Source organism: Carassius gibelio, chromosome A2, assembly GCF_023724105.1.
Source record: "Carassius gibelio isolate Cgi1373 ecotype wild population from Czech Republic chromosome A2, carGib1.2-hapl.c, whole genome shotgun sequence".
Taxonomy (NCBI): Eukaryota; Metazoa; Chordata; class Actinopteri; order Cypriniformes; family Cyprinidae; genus Carassius; species Carassius gibelio.
Genome location: NC_068372.1, coordinates 19,482,834 through 19,506,782, shown reverse-complemented (window position 1 = coordinate 19,506,782; position 23,949 = coordinate 19,482,834). Strand labels below are relative to the sequence as shown.

Genomic DNA, 23,949 nt, shown 5'->3' with positions numbered 1-23,949 from the left:
GTGTTTCACAGAAGTCGGAACAACACAAACACACACGATTTACAAATAACCCACATGGAGTTAAAAGCATTACTTAAAACTTTATTTTTTACTGTACAAATTCTTCAGATTAGTAATCGTAACCATTGTTTCACAACTAATGTCCTCATCAAACTCTGCAGCGGAGACCCTCAGCTTACATTGGAGTATTTCTCTATCTCTCTCTTTTTCTTTTGACACGAAAAATAAAAATAAAAAAATCAATAACAGACTTTCCTGTAGCCCTTGTAAAACAGGAGGGTGGTGATGGGAGAGATGCCTAGTAGGAGACACAATCTCTAGGACAAAGGGCTGACATAAATGAAGGACAAAAGCAAGGCCTCTCTCTATATTTGAAAAGCTACACCATAAAAGGGAGAAGAAACCAACAAATTAGCGAAGATATCAAACCGATTCATCCCAAGTGCATTCAATTCCTTGTCATGGATGAAATTAACCTGTTGACAAAACATTAAGACTGAATTTGTAATGGTGCACAAACTGGACGGCTATATGGTGATATCTCATTTGCCCTCTCCATTAGACTTGTACCATTTTAACAGACCAAGGAAAACATCAATCACATACTTTTTTGTGCGCTCAGGATGGAAGGCAAATTGTCCTGACTCCATCAAGCTTTGGTTGGTAGATGGTCTTAATCTGTAGTACCTGAAATTTTCACAGTGATCGATGCTTGAACAGGAAATGTAACAACTCCGCTAGCAGCAAACGTGTTACATCATGGAGTTAAAAAAGACTTTCTGTAATTCTGGTTCCTGGTCAAGACACTTGCAAAAGTGTCAGAACAGATCGGTGTGAAATAATTTGAATAAAATCACATTCTTATGTCAGGATCATGGCTCTCTTGAGAATTGAAATATGGATGTATGAAATAATCTGTGAAATATCAATAAATCTCTGTGTATCATTTATTTGAGTGTACATGTACATGGGTGGTTGGCAACACTACAAATGTGTTGGTACGAAAAAAAAACACAAACCTGGCAGTGTGGGGGCTGATATGCGTTAAAAAAAGCAACTCTGGCATTGCTGTTGGGATATTAAGACCTGCCGGGTCTCAACAGCAGCATGGGGAATACTTATTGGACAGGTCTGCAGGGTTGCCAGGTTTTCACAAGAAAACCCACCCAATCGCTACTTAAAACTAGCCCAAAACTAGCCCAATCGTGTTTCGAGGGGGCCTCAGTTAAAAATCGTATTCTGGGGGGTTAAATATACATTTTATGGAAGGGTTCCCCCACTGAAATTTGCATTTCCAGGGGATTAATATCATGATACTGGAGTCACTTCAACCCGCGGACATGAAAAACAACCTGTGGGAACAGTGTAAAAAGCAGCCCAATCCCGCTGTAAAACCGCAGATTTGGCAACACTGCTGGTCAGGTCTATTGTTTTATTAATCAAAGGCATCTCTGCTTAATTAATGTTGAATATATTGAGACAAAAATACAATTTATAACAATGACTTTTTGCTTGAAAATTAGCAGCTGGCTGAAATGGCGATCAGTCGTCAGAAATGTTTTGTGAAGGCTTCCAATATGAATCATCTCCCAGGATATGATTTCAAGCTCTCATAGAGATCGATTGAAGCTGAAATGAAGGTACTTATTAAAAACCATGTGAAGTGTTTTAGAGAAAAAAAAAAACATTCTGCCCCTGTAATTGATGTTTTAAACTCAAGCTCCCATACATTCAGAACGGCTAATGCCCTCACGCGTCTCATTCTCGCTGTCTTTCTTCCACTTTCCCGTCCCAACAATGGCACTAACTGTCACTGGTAGCGCAAACCAATTCAACCACAGTTATTGGTCACTTTTAATAAACTACTCAAACTAGTAAATAAAAAAAAAAGGGAAAAATGAAAAAATGAACAACTTTAAAATAATGAAGACTGATTTTACAATAAGATTTAGTGTTCAGGTAGAAAGAAAGACAAAAAGGTAGAAAAAAAGAAAAAAAAAGAAAAAAAAAAGCTGATTTTGTGCAACTGAACCAGCCATCAGCACTAAGCTCATCGCTTGTCTCACAGCTCCCTCTGTCTGCAATGCAGAGAATCACCCCAGCAGAGCTCTGGGAGTGTGACGTGGTCCCGCTCATACACACACTCTCGTCTACTCCACCACACACATCCTCAGGCAGAGAACAGCCTGTTTCTGCTGCAAAAGATACGTTTTATGCACTAATCGTGTTTTTAATTTGGGTCTGGGAGGGTGAAGAAAAAACAAAAACATCTCTGTAAGGACAACTGTGCAGGGGAGCTGTAGGGAGGAGGTGCCACAACGGGTTTTGGAACTGTCCCGGTGGTTTATTAGCACGTGGTGGTGAGTCTCTGGCTCCTGCAGAAGGTCTCTACAGGTTGTCTCCGGGCTGGTACTGTGGCTCAGTGGCGGTGAAGTAGTCCTCCAGGAAGGATTGGATGTATTCGAAAGTGGGCCGCTCGTCTGGCTCCTTCTTCCAGCAGAGCCGCATCATTTCGTGCAGCGACTCCGGGCAGCCCTGAGGACACGGCATCCTGTAGCCCCGCTCCACCTGCTCCAACACCTCTCGGTTCACCATGCCTGAAAAACAGTGGAGACCGAGTCAGTTTATGCGACCGCCAACTGTTCAGCAGCCAGATAGTCTCAGACAGGATGTGAGGGGTGTGTAATTACAGCGGACACTTTGCTTGAAACCCACAGAGGACGGGAGCGTTGAGGACAGAGGGGACATGTCTACATGTACACAGTGCTACGTGAGAGAACAGGAAGTGTAAATCAGTGGGTCGACTGTATCTGAGAGCTCTCAGAGGAAGGAGAATTATTTTATGCATGTGAGAAAAACTGAGTGACATTTTTGAGCTCAGCCTACCTTCATTTACACCCGCTTACACAACAATGAAGTTTATGCGTGCTAAACACAAAGCAATAAATCTTATTGTTAAGGGGGAAGTAAAAAAAAAAAAAAAAAAAAAAAAAACGCTGGACTTCCTGTTGTGGCTTGAATGGAAATGCTTAAGACTATTAAGACAAAGCTTTGTCATATTACAGATCATAAACTTTCTCTTACACTCCATCAAACATATGAAATAATTCAAGCCTGTATAGCTGAACAGTGTACACTATCATCCAAAGGGCATCTGCTCAAGGTTAAAATGCTTGTAGTTTAAGGAACTCCATTACTGGGGTTCAAACCTACAAGCTTTTGGCAAACAGCCCAGTTCTTTAAGCATTAAGCCACACTTGCTGGCACTTGAGCGGAGCTGCGGCATTAATCCAGCATGGAAGCAGATGCCCATCAATAATGGACTGACTCTAATAGTGTACGACTGAATGACTGATGAAAGCTTAACTGGGTTTGTGATGTGCAGCATCAGTGAGAGGCTTTAGGTGAACATTACAAATGACAGACTGGGCCGTGTGAGGGACGAGTGCAGGAAGGGAACAGACAGATGGTGGTGTATAAGAACTGGTGCCCAGTCAGTCCTTCAAGCCCGCCTAAGCCAGATGGCTCCTTTGAGCAGTAATATAACACCCAGCGATCCCTCTCTGCTCCAGTAGGGGGCACAGTGGAATTGCGCCTCTCAGTTTGGGGATCTATTTACTTGCAAGTCTGTTGGATCCCAAACCTGCTTGAACTCACCTGCCTGTAATTCTCGAGCAAACCTGAAGACCTTGATTAGCTGGTTCAGGTGTGTCTGGAGAACATGCACTGGTTTGCGCATGACATTAAAGGGGCTTAAACGCCATAAAGGTGTTGTAAAATAAATCCATATGAATCAATTGGTTTAATCTCAGTAAATATGATTGGTTTATATGAACAGATTTAATTCAAGCATTATTCACATATAAAATTCATATGTCACACTCTTAAGGATACTTAATTTGTTCTTAGGTGTCCACCATATGTGATGTACTCTATATATGGGCGTTGAACATTGTTTAAATGTAAATAAAAACCTAAATTTATTCTGTTCATCATAAAAAGCAATCATCTCTTTTCAAAAGACCTGCTTGACAGAAACCTCTCAGATATAATTTAAATATCTTCATTCATTCAGGTTTTGAACGACATGAGGGTGTGTAAATATATGGACGGAAGTCTATCTCAAAAGCATTTTTTTTTTTTTTTTTTTACTGCCGATCAAATGTAATCTTTCTCACCTGGATATGGCACTCTGCCCTTGGTCACCAGCTCAGTCAGCAGGATCCCGAAGGACCAGACGTCAGATTTGATGGTGAATCGGCCATACAGCGCTGCTTCTGGTGCAGTCCACTTAATGGGAAACTTGGCTCCTGAAGGAACAATGGCACACATTCTCTAAATTACTGCAGGAGAGTCAATGGCTGTTACCAAAGCAAAGCAAATGTCAGCATTTTAAAACATCCTGTAGACTTTCACATTACTTAATGCAATGGCTTTACATTGTAAAAATTTAAAAACATTTTATAGTTTTTTTTTTTTCACTGTCAACCCATTGATAGTGTGTTCATGGGTTCAGGACAAGTCAGATTTGAACCCCAATATTCTGCACAAGCATTACAGCTCAAATAACATGAGAAACTGAAATGCATCGATTCATAGATCATGTGAGGTCATTAGTTAAACATCTACAAATACAGATGCACATTCAAAGCATGAGGTTGCAGTATGTGACGTGTCATTTTCTTTACTGCGCAGAAGCCTTTGGGCTCTCAAGACTCCCAGCAGGGAACTAAAACATCATTCACCATTTATGTAGGTAACACCAAGTCAACATTCTCTGCACAATCACAGTGCATTCTGGGAGATGATGAATTCAGACAGTGAAGTGAGGTAATTCTGTATGATTAGACGCTGATTGCCTTGTCATTTCCAGCACAACAGCTCAGTAGCAGCATTGTTACAGACAAGAGATGATGGTGAGTTACATGTTTCACCATGCATATATTGTTCCCATTTTCAAATAAAAGCTTTGGGCTTATATTAATTATAATTATATAATAAAATACATAATTTATCTGAATGCTTCATAAAATAAAAAGCGCAGAAGTAGAATATCATTAAGAAAAAAAATGTCACTTGCTTAAACAGAATGCACATAATAATCCATTAATATAATATAATTTTTTTTTAATATTGCATTTAAGCCCACTTACCTTGTCTTGCAGTGTATTCATTGTCTTCAATCAGTCTAGCCAGACCAAAGTCGGCGATCTTGCAGACCAGATTGTCTCCCACCAGTATGTTAGCAGCCCTCAGGTCTCTGTGAATGTAGTTCATCCTCTCGATGAAAGCCATGCCATCTGCAATCTAGACAAGATTACAGGAAATCAAGCCTCCAGAAACACTTATAAAAGCCGACCTGTCAGATTCAGTCATGGAAATCCTACATTAAGAGTGCCCAAATGGTGAATTTATGGGTTCAGATGAGGGGGCGCAAAATCGAAGTTCCATTGCTTATAAAGCTACAGTTTAACCAACGTTCATATAGCTCAAAAAGCTTACCAAACTCTGTCCTGGAGGGCCGGTGTCCTGCAGAGTTCAGCTCAAACCCTAATCAAACTCTGTCGGACACCGGCCCTCCAGGAACGTGTTTGCTGACCCCTGATATAGCTGCTTACGGGCAAAATCTACAAAGCAGGCAAACAGGCTGCAAAATACAAGCTTGAAAGAAGAAAACAGAAAAAAGGAAGAAAATCTTAAGGGAATTTAACAAACATTCTTAGACTGCAAAAGGTTTTCATAAGCATCCTCTCAAAAGCTGAGATTTGAGGGGGAGACTGAAGACTCAGCCAAGCAATGCGGCATTGATGGGAGCCCAGGAGGCGAGAGAGAGAGAGAGCGTTCAGAAAGAGGAACGTGAGAGAGCAACAGCAAGAGTTTTAAGCGAACAGAGCAGAATTGAGTAGACACATTAAAGTGAAGTGGCCCCATAGGAGTGGCAGTTAAGTGCTCCAGGCATTAGGCGGGAAATGAGGACCACAGTGCCTGGGAGAGACAGGCAGGCAGCAGGATGTCATATCAGATATTAAATAAATATGACAGCCAGATGGAGGCTGAAACAGAAACCCTGCCGCTCTGGGAGATGCCACTCGTCCAGGTTCACTGTGACATGCTTCTGCCATCGACTGGGCAGCTGTGCTTTACTACATGTGGAAAAGGAAAAGAAAGCTGGCTGGTTAGGGTTTTCTCTCACCTGGGCAGCCATGTCTACCAGCTGAGGCAGCTTGAGGTACTTGCCCTCACCCTCCTTCAAGAAGTCCAGCAAACTCCCTAAAAGACGAACGTAAAAAGTGAAGCCGTTAAAAAAAAAATATATATTTTCAATAATTTAATAACTTTTTCTAATTTGGTTAATGGTATTTTGACACATCTTTGTTGTGACATAACATTGCAAAAAATGATTAGAAAAAAGAAATAAAATGCATATGCTGTTGAATTGTTTGAATTGTCTGAAGCTTATAAATAAAGAAGGAAATAAGGAACAAGAGTGCAAGCTACCTTTTCCCATGTACTCCGTGACAATGTAAATGGGTTCCTCAGACACGACAGCATACAGGGGCACCAGCTTGTCATGCCGAAGCTTCTTCATGATCTGGGCCTCCTGCAGGAAGGCTTCAGGAGACATGGTGCCCGGCTTCAGTGTCTTTATAGCTACTTTAGTCGTGCCATTCCATGTCCCTAAAAAAAGGAAGGATAAATGAGAGAGCAAAAGAAAGCATTGACTGTGTTTTTCCACAAATGAGAATTTGAAAACCTCCACTGCATTCAGCCTTTATCTTCAGAAACATTTGTTGAAATGGCTGAATGTTCAGACGATTCAAAGACTAAAACCATTGTATGCAATCTTGGAACTAATTCAGAAGAAGCAGAACTGAGGTGCTAATTCTTAAAATGTACAAAAAAAAAAAAAAATGTCTAAGTAAACAAAGGTAAAACAAAAATCCAGAGTAATTAGCTAAAGTATTTGAGAAATATCAGAAAGGTGGGAAAAATCAGGGAACAAAAATAAATATGGGAACATTTTGAAGATTTTAAAGTAAACAAGCTTTGTGGATTCTAGTGAGACTATCAGCTGTTTGGACTCTCATTCTGATGGTACCCATTCACTACAGAGGATCTATTGGTGAGCAAGTGATGCAATGGTAAATTTCTCCAAACCTGTTTCGAGGAAGAAACAAACTTGGCTAAATTTTTTTATGGTACATTTTCAGAAATTCTTTTTATATTTTTGGGGTGAACTTTCCCTTTAAGAAATGTTACAAAACAGGTGAAAAATGTCACTTTGCCAATACTGGACAGACCGTTTTGAGGAAACGGTTTAAACGGCAATGACAAAGATTGCCAGCTGATGACAAATCAGCTATGTGGAACTGATAATATCAGTTATTATGCATGTTGAAACAAACATACACGCACAATAAGTACAATTCCCAACATTGTTTTCTATGATGTGGCATGCTGGAGCTTGCAGCGTGACAAGATTTAAGATCAGTGATGAGTCCTATGGTGCATTTGAAAATCATGGCAGAGGAGAGTGGGGTAAGATGTGTCAGTGGGCATTTTAATTTAGTAATTTGTGCATAATCTTTGTCAAGTTGATTTTTATTTAGCCATAAAATATCAACTGAAGCATTTGTGACAAAATGTTGGCTGTTGGGTAAAGCGTGCCAAGTGCTTTGGGGAATGAAGTTTGAGTGCATTGTATGCTCATTTGTCTTACCCATCCAGACCTCTCCGAAGCAGCCCTGACCCAGCTTGAGCTCAAGACGCAGTGACTCTCGTGGGATTTCCCATGCATCTTTAGACAGACCCTGAGTCTGGGGCTTCACCGTCGGACACACTGCGGTCAGTCGGTAGCACAGCCCATCTGCATGCTCTACACACACAAACACAAACATAAGAGTGATCTCAAAGACAGTGGTCATAAACCCCATGGGGATGGGACTAGTTTTCCCTGAGGATGTCCAGAAAATTACACCTGTAACACCCATATGCAGACAATAGACACTCACTTAATAAAAACAACTGGATATCAGTCCTGTCTAGATCAGTACATAAAGTCCTGTGTTAATAACTGTAACTCAAACAAACGTTTAAAAAAATACAAATAAATACAAAAATAGTATAGTGAGTGGAAAAAAAGAATTTAGTAAAATGAACAGATACAGTTCTGAATTAAACAAGTTGTGTGATATTTTCACAAAATGCATTCAACAGGGGGACCATAAAAGAACAAGATTACAAAATGACCTGGGAGAGTCATTAATTCATCACTTATCCAGCTATAAAACACATTAATCACTGTCTTTCAAGCAAACGATTAAAATCTTTACGAAGCGGGTCACACAGAGAGAGCCAGACAAGGACTGATGGCCTTTCATTAAGCCTTGACATTCTTCAGATAAGATGAATCTGAACAGCAAATTTGTTACTTTAACTGGCCCTCGGGTCTGTGACAGGTTGCTTGAAATGCCTCACAGAAAACAACTAAATCCACTTATCACTGGGAATTTAAACATAAAAAAATAAATTGGTTCTTTAGCACCAAATCAACATATTATGATTCTTGAAGGATCATGTGACCCTGAAGCCTGGATTTATGACTGCTGCAAATTCAGCTTTGCCAAGTTATATTTTTAATATTATATATTATTAAGTAATGGCTAGGCTGCGTAAGTAATGGCTAGGCTGCGTTAAAAAAAAATATATATATATATATATATATATATATATATATATATATATATATATATATATAAATAAATGTACTATCCCCAAGTTTTTGAATGAAACTAAACTATTAAAATAAAACTAAATATTTTTTTAAATCAACTAGTTGAGTATCAGACAATCAGATTCTTTTCCTAGGTGTGTTCACAACAAAGAATGTGTTTTTATGTTCAGAAACAACTGAATGGAGTGCAACAGATTTTAAGAGCAAAATGTGTTTTTAAAATCAAGTGCATTTTTTTTCAAACAACAAAAATAGCTCTTCCACATTAAACCCAGTAAACCATTTCTATATGGACCTCTCTTTGTACATGGTGCATTGTTAAGCTGGAGCTGAATAGGGACACCTTGTTCTACTGATTATATGGCTGTATGATTGATTTTATGAAACTGCTAGCAAGGAGTATAGCTGAAAAAGCCAAACAAACCCTTTGATTAGAACTGTCTCTGCATACTTTTTGCCATGTAGTTTATGCCAAGTAATCCTGCTTTGAGAGTTCACCCGCTGAGTTAAACATAACATTGGGTTGTCGGCTTGACAAAAACCACAATTAAAAGAATCTGATGGTTTCTCTTTGTGGGGACTGACGTCAGCTACAACAACAGCACTGTGGCAGGACACACACGTAACGTCTCATAAGATCAAAAAGCCCTCTTAGACGTTCTCCTGTGGAAACTAGGCCAAGATTAACTGACAGTCTGAGTGTACAGGGACACGTTTCTCACAGCAGATGTCAGGCACCTGTTAGTGCTAGTCACAGTGAGACCCTTAAGCTTCAAATCACCCCCCTGCCATCTCCACAGGACCTGTATTTAGGGCCTCTGTCCATTTGAACTGAAAGAAGATACAAGAAAATACTGTTTGAACTGAATACACTAACCTGTGTAATGCTTCACCAGCTTCTGTAGAGTGTCAAACTGAGCTCTTGTGGTGATGTAATAGCCTCCGTTGTCAAGCTTTCGGATTTTGTAGTGTTTCACATTGTCTCCCTTCATCTCATCCCAGTCCCGTATTGAAAGAGAGTAAGCCCCTGCCAGGAGGAGAGGGAGGAATGGGTTCAACATTTTTCTGCTTTGGTTTGTTTTTGAGAACAAGTGCTGTGCATGTCTTAAGATGGATTGCGATTCGCTTACCTTTAGTGGTCTCACTTTCTCTGGCCAAAAAAGTGCCCCGCTGGTTTCCGGGAACCAGTAGCAGTCGCTCAGCATCTTTACGACCCATTTTGCCAAAGTACCATCTGTGAGATAAAAATAAATGAAAATAAACACTTGCCCAGCCACGTTAAAACAGAGTTTGTGGAACATACAAAAGGCAGCGTTATTACAACTCAACTAGTATTAAAAAAAAAAAAAAACTGTCTGATGAAGAACGTGTTGTTCTCTAAAAGAAAAAAGAAAAACCTGCTTAGTTATAATAAAAAAAAAAAACCTGCTTAGTTATAATAAAAAAATTATATAATTTAATATATATATATAATGTCACATGATCCTTCCGAAATCATTCTAATATGCTAATTTGGTGCTCAGATACTGGTTTGGTGATGAAATAATGATTTGGTGCTCAATTTGTTGCATATTTTTGTGGAAACTAGTACATTTTCAGGATTTTTTAAAATTACAATATTTTTAATTTCTGTCAAAAATAAAAATAGAAAATTGTATTACTGACTCCAAACTCTTTCATTTGTATCTTGAAGTGTATATGAAGGATTTAAAATTTGTTATCTTGAATTTTTTCCTAAAGCGGTTAAAATCATTAAGGCATACTTCTACTCTATTTTTACTAAACGGATAGTGAAAAATGGTATTTAATCATGTTAATTCATTTGAATTTCTATGAACCGATAAAGATATCTTCGCTACAATATTATATATGAAAGAAGACACACAAAGACAAATACTTTTACAAACAAATCACAACGGATTCACTGAAACAGACAAGTTTAAACCAGAAAATATAATCGATAAAAATATTTCATTAATGAATATGCTGATGAAATATTGCCTACATTTTTTTCCAAGTCAAAACTGACTCAAAACTGTAAAATGAAACACTGCTATTTTTCATTCGACAAATGTTTTGACCAAAGAATAAAAGCAAATGCTTGTACAAACTAGTCTAAAAAAAAAGGAGGAAAAGAGCTAGAGTAATATGTGCGAGAAGGAGCAACACTGAAAGAGAAACAGACAAAGTTTGTATCTGAAAAAGAGAGGCTTTTGTCTTGCAGTCACGTGTTTGTTGGTGTTTGTCAGCACTAGCGCTCTGGGCGAACGTGTGACCGGCCATCACGCTCTCTTAATTACGGCGTGAAGCGGTGAGATGATTGGATAAGCACAGGAGGAGAGGAGTTACTTACTCTTCCGCTTGGATAGAGTCTGCAGGGGCCACGTAATTGCTGGGAATGTAGCCCTTATGCCCCGTGTTGATGGAACGAGCCTCCCACCAGTCGCCCTCTCTGTGGGCCGAAGCAAAAGACACAACCGAGTTATCAGGTTCAAGTCCTTCACCGCAAACTGAAAACAATTTAGCAACAAGCGTCTGCAGGCAATGTTATCAACACATTAAAAATGCAGGGAGGCGAGGTATATGATTTAAACTTCAGAGTCATGAAATTGGGAAAAAAAAATGAGCTGTGAGCGTTTACAGAAAGCTAAACCTGGCTGGTGGATGAACAGATGGCCCATTATAGAAACGCATTAACCCAGACAGATTTCGTCCTCGATGAACACAATGATGGATTAAAAAAGGAAATAAATAAATATATTCCAGCAAATTTAATTCTTGTAGCTGGATTATCTTACACATACACATGTCGCCCCGGGGTGGATATGGGTGAACCAGCAGAGCTGAGGAACTCACGTGTTGTTGATGATCTGAAATCTATCGCCTTTCTTGAAGGAGAGGTCATCTGATGTCCTGGCTTCATAATCATATAAGGCCACAAAGAAAGTTACACCGCCTGCAAGAAAAATCAATACAGGTTGTGTAAAGATGCAAATCACAGGCTCAGACAAGCAATGCTATAATGGCATGCTAATAGCTAATAGACATGCTGAATGACTTGTCCACTGATTCTCTTCACTACATCAACAATTGGATTTTCACCAGTATGGCTTATGGATGGCAGAGCTGAGATGGTTTTGAGTGAGGGGGGGACAAAAGGAGCAGGTTGGATTAAACCCAAGCAGGCCCCCGAGACCAGATTATCCATTATTGAAGAACAGAGGGCCGACCCGCTGATTACATCCGCTATGCCACACACAGATCTGCCAAGTCAAGAAGCCTAACGGGTATGACGTGTGCATGGGTGCTGGTGTTCCTTCGGCTTAGCTAATAAATGGGATCAGGTTTGAACCTGTTGGTAAAGTGTTAACGATGAGTAATTAGGGTTGTTGCAATAGCAAAACTTTAGTCGATACTGCTACAAGTGAAGTTTCTCTCCAGCAAAAACTTCTCTATACCAACTACAAAACATTGGAACTTGTGTTTTTTTTTTTTAAGGATACATATATGACATGGGGACAAAAAGAACAATTAAATAAGACTAAAGAAAGAAAAATAATAACGCGGTCAATTCTGGAACAGAACATTAAGATCTATAGTGTAAAATGTAAACAGTTTAAAATGGTTACATTAAATAAGAAAATATGGATATTTTTTTTGTTTTGTTTTATATAATTAGAGTAAAATGTACAAATGCATGTGTACAAATAAACACACACACACACACACACACACACACACCAAAGATTAATAATAATGTAAAAACTAAATTAGATTAAATTCAAACAAATGGAATGTGGTCTTTAAGTATCTCAGTTAAGTAAACATAACAGATTTGTGCCAAGTAATAAAGTCAATAAAGAACAAAGAAATAACAGCATCAGCAACCAGCAGTTTTGTCGTTTATTTTGTCAATCATGTTGATCAATATCAACATAAAAGATAAGAGAGAAAATAGATTTTTCCTAATTTCCATCAAGAAAAACTGGATTGAGCATTTAAGCGAAGGCTGTCCGATCTAATGCTGCCTGATTTAAAAGCAGATTTGTAAACAGCATTAGCCCTGTGACAAGACATGATGTGATAATTACACTATTTATAACCCAACTAAATAAAAACTGCACTCACAGAGAACACACAAAGATCTAATTATTTGGCTTTTCTACTGTAGACACATATCGCATTTATACCCAGCCTCTCGGAGTAAGACAGAAACAGACTTGGACTCAAGAGATCTCTACACAGCACTGCCTGAAGCAGAACGGAGATATTACCACTGAACAAAGAGGAAGAAATCACATTAGTTCCCCTCGCATTCATTTAGGCTTACTACAACTGCAGTTTGTAATTCTGATTTAATGAAACACACTGGATCTATTGTTTTAGTGTTCTTATTTACATAACATCTGGCTTACATGAACTCTAGCTTTTATTAAAAGTGCTTACATATGCAAACAAAACACCAAACACAACCTTTATCCTCATGATGACCCTGAGCTATTGAATCTGCTAGGAAGCTATAGATGCCATATTTAATTTGATAAATAAGGCTCATGAAGGGACTGATGAACAACTATCAAAAAAACAGCTGTGGATCATTCAGGTAACAGCACAAGAATCAAAGGCATGTAAACATTTGAACATGGTCATTTTTATCAATTTAACAATTATATTCTCTTATGAACTAAATATCTTTTAAGTGAAATATCTTATTCAGCTCAGTGCTAAATAAAAAATAACAAGAATTTTGTATGTTCCATTTTATTTTAAAAAACATATATATTTATACTTCACATATTTTGTATAGAGCTCTGAGCTCATAAAACCTGGAATGGAGTAATGTCAAGATCTATGAGGTCAGATCTGGTATCAGGCATCTGATATTGTTTCTTAGGAATTCTTGTTTCCTAAGAAAAGGTTACTTCAGAGATACAGTCAGAGCTCTTATCACTCGTCCACTCACCTGTGACGGCACCAGGGAAGGGGTTGCTCACAGCAACAGTGGAGAAGGACGAGGAGGCGGCTCCACCGAAGGGTGTGATGACAGAGGAGGAGCCACCAAACGGGGTGAGCCCAGTTGTGCGGCTGTTGTAGTTGTTGCTGGGGCCCTTCAGGGCAGGTGACTGGCCCATCTGAGTGGGGTCTGGTCCGTAGAGTCCCATGTGTGACCCAGGGGTGGGGTTGGTGGGATCTGGCCGGTACTTCTGTGTAGGACCCTTGTCCTCTTTACTCTTGACACAGCCCATAGTCAAGCCTGTGGAGAGAGGAGTTAATATTTACCAGCTCTCAAGGCATTTTTGCAAAAGGAGTGCAATCTTGACCTATCACAGCAATTGCAACACTTTATGGCTACATTCAAAACAAATGTACAACAAATCACACCAGACTGTTGAGATTCCCTGAGGGAGACTCTTCGCACACAATGGACCCTTTTTTATAGACTCTGATGTGATTTCCACATTTTTAACATTTCATTTTATCATCAATGTTGAAAGGAGTTACGACTTAAGTTTTTGTTTAAAAAAAATTAGCTAGCGGGACTCCGTAACTTCATAGTCTTCACTGAATAAGCACTGACTTAAAACATTTTGATATAATATTTCATGTTAGACATTGAACATAGATTAAAAATTCTACATGTAACACAAGTAATGTATTTTTATGAGAACAGTAACAATAAAGAGACTTAAAAGCGATTATGGATGTAAAAAATAAAGTACTATTGCGATAACTAAAGTAATACTATGTTCTTATACTTTTAATGCAATTAGTGTGTTCAGATAAGTGTGTCTTCCCTGTACCTGTTAACATTTAGTCCGTGTTTGTTTCAATTTAGTGAATTTGTAAGCAAGTAGAGTTTAATTAACATTAAACAATGCAGATTAAAAATATGTCACTTGTCAAACAAGGAACGTTTTTTCACAATGAAGGAAACCTCAAATCAGGCCTCAGCTTAAGCATCTGCTTCCTGATACTAGCCGACTCAAAACTGCTTTCAACAGATTTGCCGTCATTCCGCAGCAATGCACACGTCAGAGTTAATCACACAGGCATCCTTTGACAGTGATCCACGTCCCTTACAACCCACACAAAAGTGTCAGGACGTGTTGAATGCTCGCTCAGTGTGGTCAATGTGATAGGAGGGCAATACCCTCGCAGGCAGAGCTTCAGAGAGATGATAGTATAATCTCCAGACGCCCCGTTCGCTGCTTGTGTTTCTGCCAGGCTTCTTTGTCTGACTTTGTCTGGCCAGTGAAACTACACTGCTCCCATTATAATTTCAAAAGTGACGTCACATGCCTGCACTGGACACTGATTTGTGGAGCATGATGGGAGCGATTTCGTTTTGTAGCATCACTCTGTTCCACTTGCTGTCAATGTGGACACAGTGTTAAATAGTGTTGTTGGATTCAGACTTATAATGGGGAACCAAGGATCTGGTCTCTGAACACAATCTAAGCTTTGTAAGAGAGCTGCTCAGTGCTCAGTGTGTGACAAGCAGACAGAACTGATGGAGTAGTCGCGAGTGGGTTTGTCATGAGATCAAGACTTCAGTAGTCAATACCAGCAAACTTTCAATTCCCAATTTTGATAACACTCATATATTTATATATTAAAATGCACCAGGGCTCCGGACTGCGAACAAATGGTCACATATTGCGACCATTTTTTCTGCCAGTGTAAGTCATTTTTGTGAGCAGTCTCACGACCACCACGTTATTCAACTCGTAAGCATTGCCATTTCTGCTGCATATCAGAAAGATTAAACGGCAAACAAACTAAACCATGCTACTAGTTTGAGCTGTGCTGTGCGGGCCGCAACAAAAACAAACTTTATCAGATTTCAGAATGGCTTTACTTGGACAGCACGGTGCTGTGAGATCCAATGAGAAGCATTTGAATTTGCCACCGAATAAATAAAGATTGCAGCAAGATCTAATGAAAAGCATTCAAATTCTGCAATGAAATCTGTCCTAAATGTTTCCAGCACTTTAAAGGCATAGTTCACCCAAAAATGAAAATGTTATGTTTATCTGTTTTTATGTTTTATGTTTATATGTTTACCCCTAGGGCATCCAAGATGTAGGTGACTTTGTTTTATTATTTCAAAACATTTTTAAATCAAAAAACAGATTAAACCATCATCTCTAAAAGCTCTTTATTTGAAAAGCAACATGAGTGACAGAGAGATTGAGAAGAGAGTATATTCCAGCAAGTGGGTAAGAGAGAGACAGAGGACTGGAAGAGAAAAGGCCGAAACAGAAAGTAGTTTGCAGATGTGAGGATTGTTGTCAAACAATGGGAGGTCTGTGCCTGTATAGAGGGTTGAAAGACCATTAACAGTGTGTACACATCAGTGACATGGACAAATTGACCCTATTCTCTGTGCTCTGATGAACTCTGCACTGTACATCCATGTACATTTTCTCACACACACAGCTTGTCTGAAACCGGTGCAAGATGGGTCTTATATTCACAACCATTAACCTAAAAAATGAAGTCACTAAAACTTGCTCAGCGATCAGGAATGGACAACAAGTATTTAAGAGAAAGCTAGGAGGTTTAAGGAACTTATTAGGCCAAGTTTACACCTGGAGTTAAGACGCGATTTGATCTGCTTTCAATCACTTCCAGAGCAAAATTCAACTGACCGGATTTCTTTCGTAGTGTGAACAAGCATGTGGTTGAGTGTTTGGACAGCCACCAAAGACATCTCCTCTCTGCCTAATGACCTAATTCTTAAACATTATGGGATGTGTTGCTGAAGCTGCTGCTCTCCATGTCATTTTCATGTGTTTTAATGCAAACTGTGCAAGATTTTTTTTGCCATAACAGATAGAGAGTTCAGAAAAGAGGGGGCTGAAAGCGGACAAGAGAGACAGATTAAAACACAGGGTGTAAATGAAAATGTGTTTCCCTGTTCTACTTGTGTATGTGATTGACCAAAATGCATTTTAATATCAGGCGTAATCAGGGCCTTATCTTCTTATTGACCTTTAGTCATTTCCTCTATGTTCTCGGTCCCCAACACTAGAACAGGACAGAAGCTTAGGCTCATTGTGAGCTTTAAGGGTCATTTAGTGCTGTTTGGTCTAACTGCAATGTAGAAGAATAGCCCCAGTGTGAGGGTGCGTGGGGTTCCTCATTTCAAATCCCCCATCCTAGTCCTGAAGGTATTTAATCCTTCTAGTTGCACAGTCTAATCTTCTAGAGGACAGCATGGCCCCCAATGGCGCTGACACAGACCCAGACCACACCAACCACGCAAGGTCACTGATGCATGCAGACCACTCAAAATCATTCATAAAAGAATGATGGCAGCACAAGGCGGAAGAGATATCCCAGTGTCCTGTAAGATATCAAAAACATGAAAAAGGCACATGGTCGAACAAGTCTACTTAAGTGCTCTCCAATTCTCAAATCCACTCTCAAATCCACATCCGATCCTTCATGTTGTGCACAACACAAAGTGCTAACAGGGAAATCCTGGGTTTATAGAGGGATGCTTGGGTGTGTAAAACGTGTCTTCAAAAAAAAAAAAAAAAAAAATTATAAAATAAAATACAAATTCGCTAGGTTTTAGATTGCCTGAATGAGGGAATAGCTTTCGAAACCATGCCAAAAATAAATAAAAAATAAATAAACGAATTCATTCTGCTACCTGTGATTCTGGGAAAAAAAAATTGAAAAAAAGATTTAAAGATTTAAAAAAGATTTAAAAATAAATAAATAAATAGGGAAACCCCTGTAAAACAATTTAAGTTTCACAGTCTAATAGTAAATGTTTTGTGAAATGTTCAGTGGATATAGATGTTTGAGAGACAGATAAATAGAGCAAGAGGATAAAATAAAAACTAAAGTAATGTTTTGTTTATTCACATTATATTCTAACAGTACAGGTAAGGCTCTTTTCACCTCGGAGTCATTATATTTCTTGAACTACAATGACAGGGTTTATTCTTTATAGTTATCCATTACAATGACTTTTTTAAGGGAAGTCAGTGAGGAAAGGCAAAGGGTCATATATCTCATTGACCATGCCCAGTTGTTAAAGGTCCCATCTGTTAGGCAGTGTAAATCAACCCAAAATGGTTAGCAGGTTGGCCACTTGAACTTTAAGAACTGAACAGCTGAACAACCGAACAAGTGGCCAATATTTATTAAAGGAATATCAAATGACCCTCGTGATTACAGCAATATAAACAGCTGCTAAAACATGTGAGTAGACGGTCTGATCGATAAACTACAATAGAACATAATGAACTCTACCAGGCTAACAGGACTTGAAATCAAACTGAATCGAATTCAGTTAGATTGGATTACACAAGGTTGCTGAAACTTTCATTCATCCACCATCTGATCCGCCGGGCCTGTCAGGGGTAAGGGCATACATGCCATTTAGTGTTAAGTTTGAGGCCAGTAGGATTCTTTTATTAATAAGTATTAATACTTTTATTAAGCAAAGATGCATTAAATTAATCAAAAATGCCAATGAAGACATTTATAATGTTACAAAAGATTTCTATTTGAAATAAATGCTGTTGTTTTCAATGTTCAACATTCTTAAAAAATGTTTCTACAAAAACCAAAGGACAATGAAAACTGGAGTAATGCTGAAAATCAACATTGCCTTCACAGGAAAAAAAATGAATTAAAACAGAAAATTATTTGTTATTTTAATTTGTAATAATATTTTACTATGTTAAACACAATCTTGGTTAGCATAAGATAATTCTAACAAAAGTAAGTAAGGAATAACTGATGACGGGTCATTGAAATATTTAAAAAGAATGCACACCCGAGGTGCTCATGTGGCCATGACATGAAGCGGAGTGGCCGCCACACCTTGGGTGTGCATTATTTTCTGATAATTTAATGGACCGGAGTCAATTATTGTGCTTATACTATGGTCACCACACCTAAAATAATTACAGACCTTATAATGTTAATCAGCCAATCAGATTCAAGCATTCAGCAGCCCTGTAAAATTAGAAATCTCACAAAACCCATCATAAGGGTAATATCTCGAAATGATGATTTATACATCATCTGAAAGCTGAATAATTACGCTTTCCTTTGATGTATGGTTTGTTAGGATAGGACAATATTTGGCTGAGATGCAACTATCTCAATATCTTGACCCTGAATCCAAATTAAGTTCTTAGCAAGGCATATTACTAATCAAAAATTAGGGTTAGATATATTTACAGTAGGAAATGTACTAAATATCTCCATGGAACATGAATCTTTACTTAATATCCTAATGATCTTTTTGGCAAAAAAAAAAAAAAAATCATTTTGACCCAAACAATTTTTTTTTGGCTATTGCTAAAAATACACCCCAGTGACTTAAGTGACTTCTTAATGACACTTCCTCAATAAATCATATTACACAGCAATCATTCGACCCGCATTCTAATCAACCAGTCAGTGATATGAACTCTCTAATTATGAGAGATCTCATTATCCCCTGAGCGCTGATGAGAGCCTCGAAAAGCACTCTGTTAGAATCATCAGCCCTGCTGCTTCAATACATGACTGAAGAGAGTGAGCTGAAAGCTACGGGTCCTTGCTCATGGCGGCTGTACGATGACATGGTTAGTGATGGTCAGACACATTTGCACACAGATCTGATTAAGTCTCATCATCTGAATGCCACATGACATAAAACATGGGGCCACATGCCAGCGCTGGTCAGATCAAATGGATTAAGGGCAGAAAAGCAACAGCTCTGCAGAGATCGATCGTGTTGTTTGAATGTATGCTTACTTCATAGTCCGCAGTGGTACGTGTCCCAGGTCTTGATCACTGCATTAACAATCACTAGGATTTAATAGTGCAATTACCTGAAGCATGTGTACTACTGAAGCTGATTTCTGAGGAAATGATGAAGCATCAATAAGAGTATTGATAAGCACCTATATCATGTCTTTGCAAACCTCTAACTCTTGTGCAGGCTGATTGGTCTTTAATGCAAACTGATGATATTCACAGTGTTCAAGTACTTGCTACAAGGCTGATTGGTTCATGTTGCATGTGCAGCTTACTGCTTTACATTTAAATGGCTGATTACCATTCACTAGAGCAGGGCTTCCCAAACCTGTTCTGGAGGACCCCCTGCCCTGAACATTTTGCAGGTCTCCCTAATCAGACACACCTAATTTAGTTCTTGCAGTCTACTATGAGCTGATGAGTGGAATCAGGCATGTTAAATGAGGGAGACATACAAAAGGTGCAGGGCGGGCTCCAAGAAAGGTTTGGTAAGCACTGCACTAGAGCACACTTTCAGAGTAAATCTGAAACCCTCCACCTTCCCCAGCTCCACCTGCATAGATCTGCTAGGGGTTATTGTATAAACTATTTCTGAAGCAGCAGTATGTCTTAAATACTCGCATCACCGTATAAGTGTATGCAATTACAATGCTAAAATCTTCAGAGTTGTCATAAAAGAAAAATAAATATTTTGAAAAATGTATCACCCGTTTTTGTTAACACATTGAAGGTCAGTGGGGTCCAAACCACATTGGACCCTACTGACTTTCATTGTATTGACAGACAAAACAAATAAACTTTTTTTTGTGTGCGTGAACTATCACCAGCTATAAATATTGTGTCAACTAACAAATGAACACACATCACCTGTAATAACACGCCAACAAGGAAATGGGGAGGTGACTTCTCAATTTTTGGCAGAAAGCAGGCAGGTGGGTTAATCCGCCTACATGAATGAAATCTGCTCCTTCAAAGCAGGCTGTCCCAGCACCGAAGTTACATAACCAACGATACAAGTCTGATCTTGTACAGTTCTGTTGTATTCCATGTCCACCACATGCACAAACAACAAACTGCAGCCAGGAATGGTCATGAATTTAAAGTTAAACCTGCAATTTTTCCATTAAACTCAAAAAAAGAAAGAAAGAAAGAAAGCAAAGCCTACAAAGTCTGCTACTTTAACCAATAAAATAACAATTCCATGGACATCCAGAAAGAAAATAATCTCGCTGCTGTTTTGAAGAACCCATAATACTTTTCTATACTTTGTTGATCATGTCGCTGCCTGCAGACATTCCTGATCCCAAACTATCTCTGAGCTCTAATCCTAATCCTAAGGTAGCACTTTCTGGTTTTCAGTGAAATCGCTGTGTTAGTAAATACAGAGCTCGGCTAAGCTGACTGCTGAACATTAAGTGTAACACTGTAGTTGATCTGGCAGACTCACAGCACTGCAGAATGGCCTAATCACCATGGCATTCTGCTGCTGCTGCCAATCAGAGCCAAACAAGGAGGGGGACAAACTTCCTTCCGAGTCCATTCATACTACAAAAGCCACCTGCTATGCCTGTCAAAGGCTGGAGTAAAGGGTGAGGAAGGACAGAAAAAGATGGACATGAAAGATGCATAGACCCATAACGGTCATAGTCAACCCCCTATTAGAATAATGAATATGTATAGTAACATCTTTGGCAAAGACGTGTGTTTGTAGTCAATGTAGTATTACTTTCAACACCTGCACTGCATATTAGTGAATAATAGTGCAGAAATAACTTCAGAATGACATCACTGAACGCTGTCATACTATGTACACAGTCTTCAGGCTAAAATCCCTCATTTTACAACATTTATGGCCTTTCCAGTGATTCATGCTTCCTCGTTGACATGTGTGTGTGAATAAAGGATCATAAAGGGACATGGAGTGTAGACAGTTCCTGAACTGAGAGTGGGAAACTTCAGAACGAATCCAATCCAACAAGCAATTCATATGTTTAGTACATTGCTTAAAACTGGGGATTTTCTGGTTTCAGGCCCTTGTTTTGGTGGAAAAATTCAACAGAATTTTTACTGTATAATCAGCGCTGTCAAAAACGAATACATACATATTCATGTTGATCTTGAGCATTAACTAAGCGTATTAGAATAATTTCTGAAGGATCGTTTGACGCTGAAGACTGCAGCAATAGTTGCTGAAAATTCAGCTTTGGCAACACAAATTAAATGTTGAAACATTACAATATAAAACAATATATTACAATACAAAAGACTAAATTGTAATAATTTTTCACAGTATTACTGGTTTACATTATTAAACAATTTGTCCTGAAGACCGTTTTGCTATATTTGTCTTTTAATATTTAGATGTTTGTGTGTGTGTGTGTGTGTGTGTGTGTCTTTTTCAAGTTTTGTTGTGCCATTAAAATAGTTTTTGCAATCTTTGTAATTATTACAGGTCACTGAGGTCAGATCTTCATCCTTTCAATTAACAAGCTTGAAACCCACAAAAGGGCCAAAACCTGCATGACTCTGTGGAAATCAAAAGGAAATCAGTGGATCAAAGGGAAACAGTTCGGAGAGCTGAAGATGGTATATCATCATTCTCTTCACTCAGAATCAAGTCCGCGTCATCCAGTGGGGCAGAGGTTGTGCTCACAGAAGGATTACTGAAGGAGGATTATTCAGGCGCTTGCGCACGGACGAACTCGGCTTTTTGTTATTTCATTAATTATTCTATGTAAACAACCAAAAATGGTGTGAAATACCCGGATGTTGTGAGTGCCTAGACACTGGAGTGGATGGTTAACTGTGAAAGACCTACAACAAACTAGAAATGTCTGTTCTTAAGACTGCACAACTGATCAAGAATCCCTCTTAAACAATTAAAAGGCGAAAACTGTCGCGAAAACTTAGCCTACATAGTTTAAAGATAAAGTATTACACTATATCAAAGCGAGTCGTTCACACACTGGTCCACACGAGTCGCACCGTGTTCCTTGTGGCGCCTCTATGTAAACTACAGGCCTCCACTATGGACTTACGTCCACAAAATCCACATATACAGACAGACATGCGAGAATAGTTCACTTTTTAGTGTTCTGGTACTGGTGTTCACAATTACATCCGATTAATTGCGAACGGGACGTTTGGCGTTTTCTCGGAAAATCTACAGTTCATGTGGGAACTTTGAGGAGCCACGTTTCATTCTCGGTCTGTGTGCAAGAGAGCACGGTAGTCGGGAGCTCTTTTGAAAAACAGAACTAGTCCTGGGACAAGAAAGTGTCTGCTGCAGGGATTTAAGAGAAAACCCTGAACTAAGCGCCTACTGTTGTTTTCAAGCACCACAAATCACACTCGTTTCACACAAGGCGAGAGACTAGGCCATTTGAATACACTTTCACGAAAGGAACCAAATCAGTTTTCTCACCTTTGCCGAATCGGTTCTTCTTTTTTCTTTCTTGAGGTTACATACGCCTTCCGACCGCTTCGTCCTCAGTAAATGTTTCAGTGTAGCACTTAAAGTGGTATTGTGGCGTTCAACTTGAAAATCACAGCCTGTCCCATTCCTTTGCCATGTAACGCCTCACGAGACGTGATAAATAAACGCTGTGCCCAATAGAGGGGAAATCCGTGATAGATATTATTAATCCAGTCACGTTACTTGGTTTTGTTCTTGTGTTGCAGTAAAAGGAAAAGAGTAGCAGTGACCAATTCTAGCAAACAAAAACCTTTAAACCGGAACCGGTAGAGATTGTGTGGCTATGCTACATGACAAAAGCCAGCTCTAGGAATAGTGGATGGACTCCCGCAGATGTTCCTCCTCCCTCCGCTCTGAACTGCTTTAACTTGCGCCAACGCATCCCACAATATGGCCGCCGCAGGGATTGGGGAGCGGGAATAAATCACAGTTTCTCAGTTGAGAAGTAGACGATAGACCATGAGCCATTGATATTTTAAGTTGAATAGTATCGAAGGTCGCCTTTGTATTATCTCAACATAAGAAAAACACCAACCGGCTCATTGTGTACGGTGTTAGATCAGTCCTATGGCGCCCCCGTCGTGTGGCCTTAAATCACTGCAGCTTTCTAGGATTCGTTAACGTTTAGTAATGGGCCTACATCCTGGACACATTTTAATTTAAAACAGTTTACATAATCATTTTATATTAGGCAAGGACTGAGTGTAAGTATATGTGTCTAATATTATTTATTATTTTGCAGAATCTGAATATTTCTGTTTTGGTGTCAGCATTGCCTGTGCGTGGGGGAGAAGGACCAAGTTCAAGCCTTTAAGTCCACTCCAGCTGCCTGTAATATCAAATTTAGTGTTTTAATGACCAGAACTTTTTAACTGTATACCTTAAGAAGAATTAATAAAAAATTAAAACTTGCCATTTTAACTATTTTGGATTTATTCAAACTAGTAAGGTTGGAGTATAGCATCTG

General features: G+C 39.0%; 1 protein-coding gene across 1 annotated transcript; it reads right to left on the bottom strand.

Annotated features, from left to right (window-relative positions):
* Positions 1-60: 60 nt before the first annotated feature.
* LOC128030118 (tyrosine-protein kinase yes) lies at positions 61-23,544 on the bottom strand. The gene is made up of 12 exons (XM_052617619.1): positions 22,932-23,544; positions 13,698-13,988; positions 11,591-11,690; positions 11,088-11,186; positions 9,865-9,968; positions 9,612-9,761; positions 7,721-7,876; positions 6,499-6,678; positions 6,194-6,270; positions 5,154-5,307; positions 4,179-4,310; positions 61-2,597 (listed from the first exon to the last, which is right to left on the bottom strand). The coding sequence occupies exons 2-12, from the start codon at positions 13,978-13,980 to the stop codon at positions 2,389-2,391; spliced, it is 1,644 nt and encodes a 547-aa protein (XP_052473579.1). The 5' UTR covers positions 13,981-13,988; positions 22,932-23,544; the 3' UTR covers positions 61-2,388.
* Positions 23,545-23,949: the final 405 nt, after the last annotated feature.

Coding starts and splice junctions, on each gene's coding strand:
- LOC128030118 (XM_052617619.1), bottom strand. CDS start 13,980: ATGGGCTGTGTCAAGAGTAAAGAGGACAAGGGTCCTACACAGAAGTAC. Junction 11,187..11,590: donor TTTCAGATCATCAACAACAC/GTGAGTTCCTCA, acceptor TTCGGCCCACAG/AGAGGGCGACTGGTGGGAGG. Junction 7,877..9,611: donor GCTGGTGAAGCATTACACAG/GTTAGTGTATTC, acceptor TTGTGTGTGTAG/AGCATGCAGATGGGCTGTGC.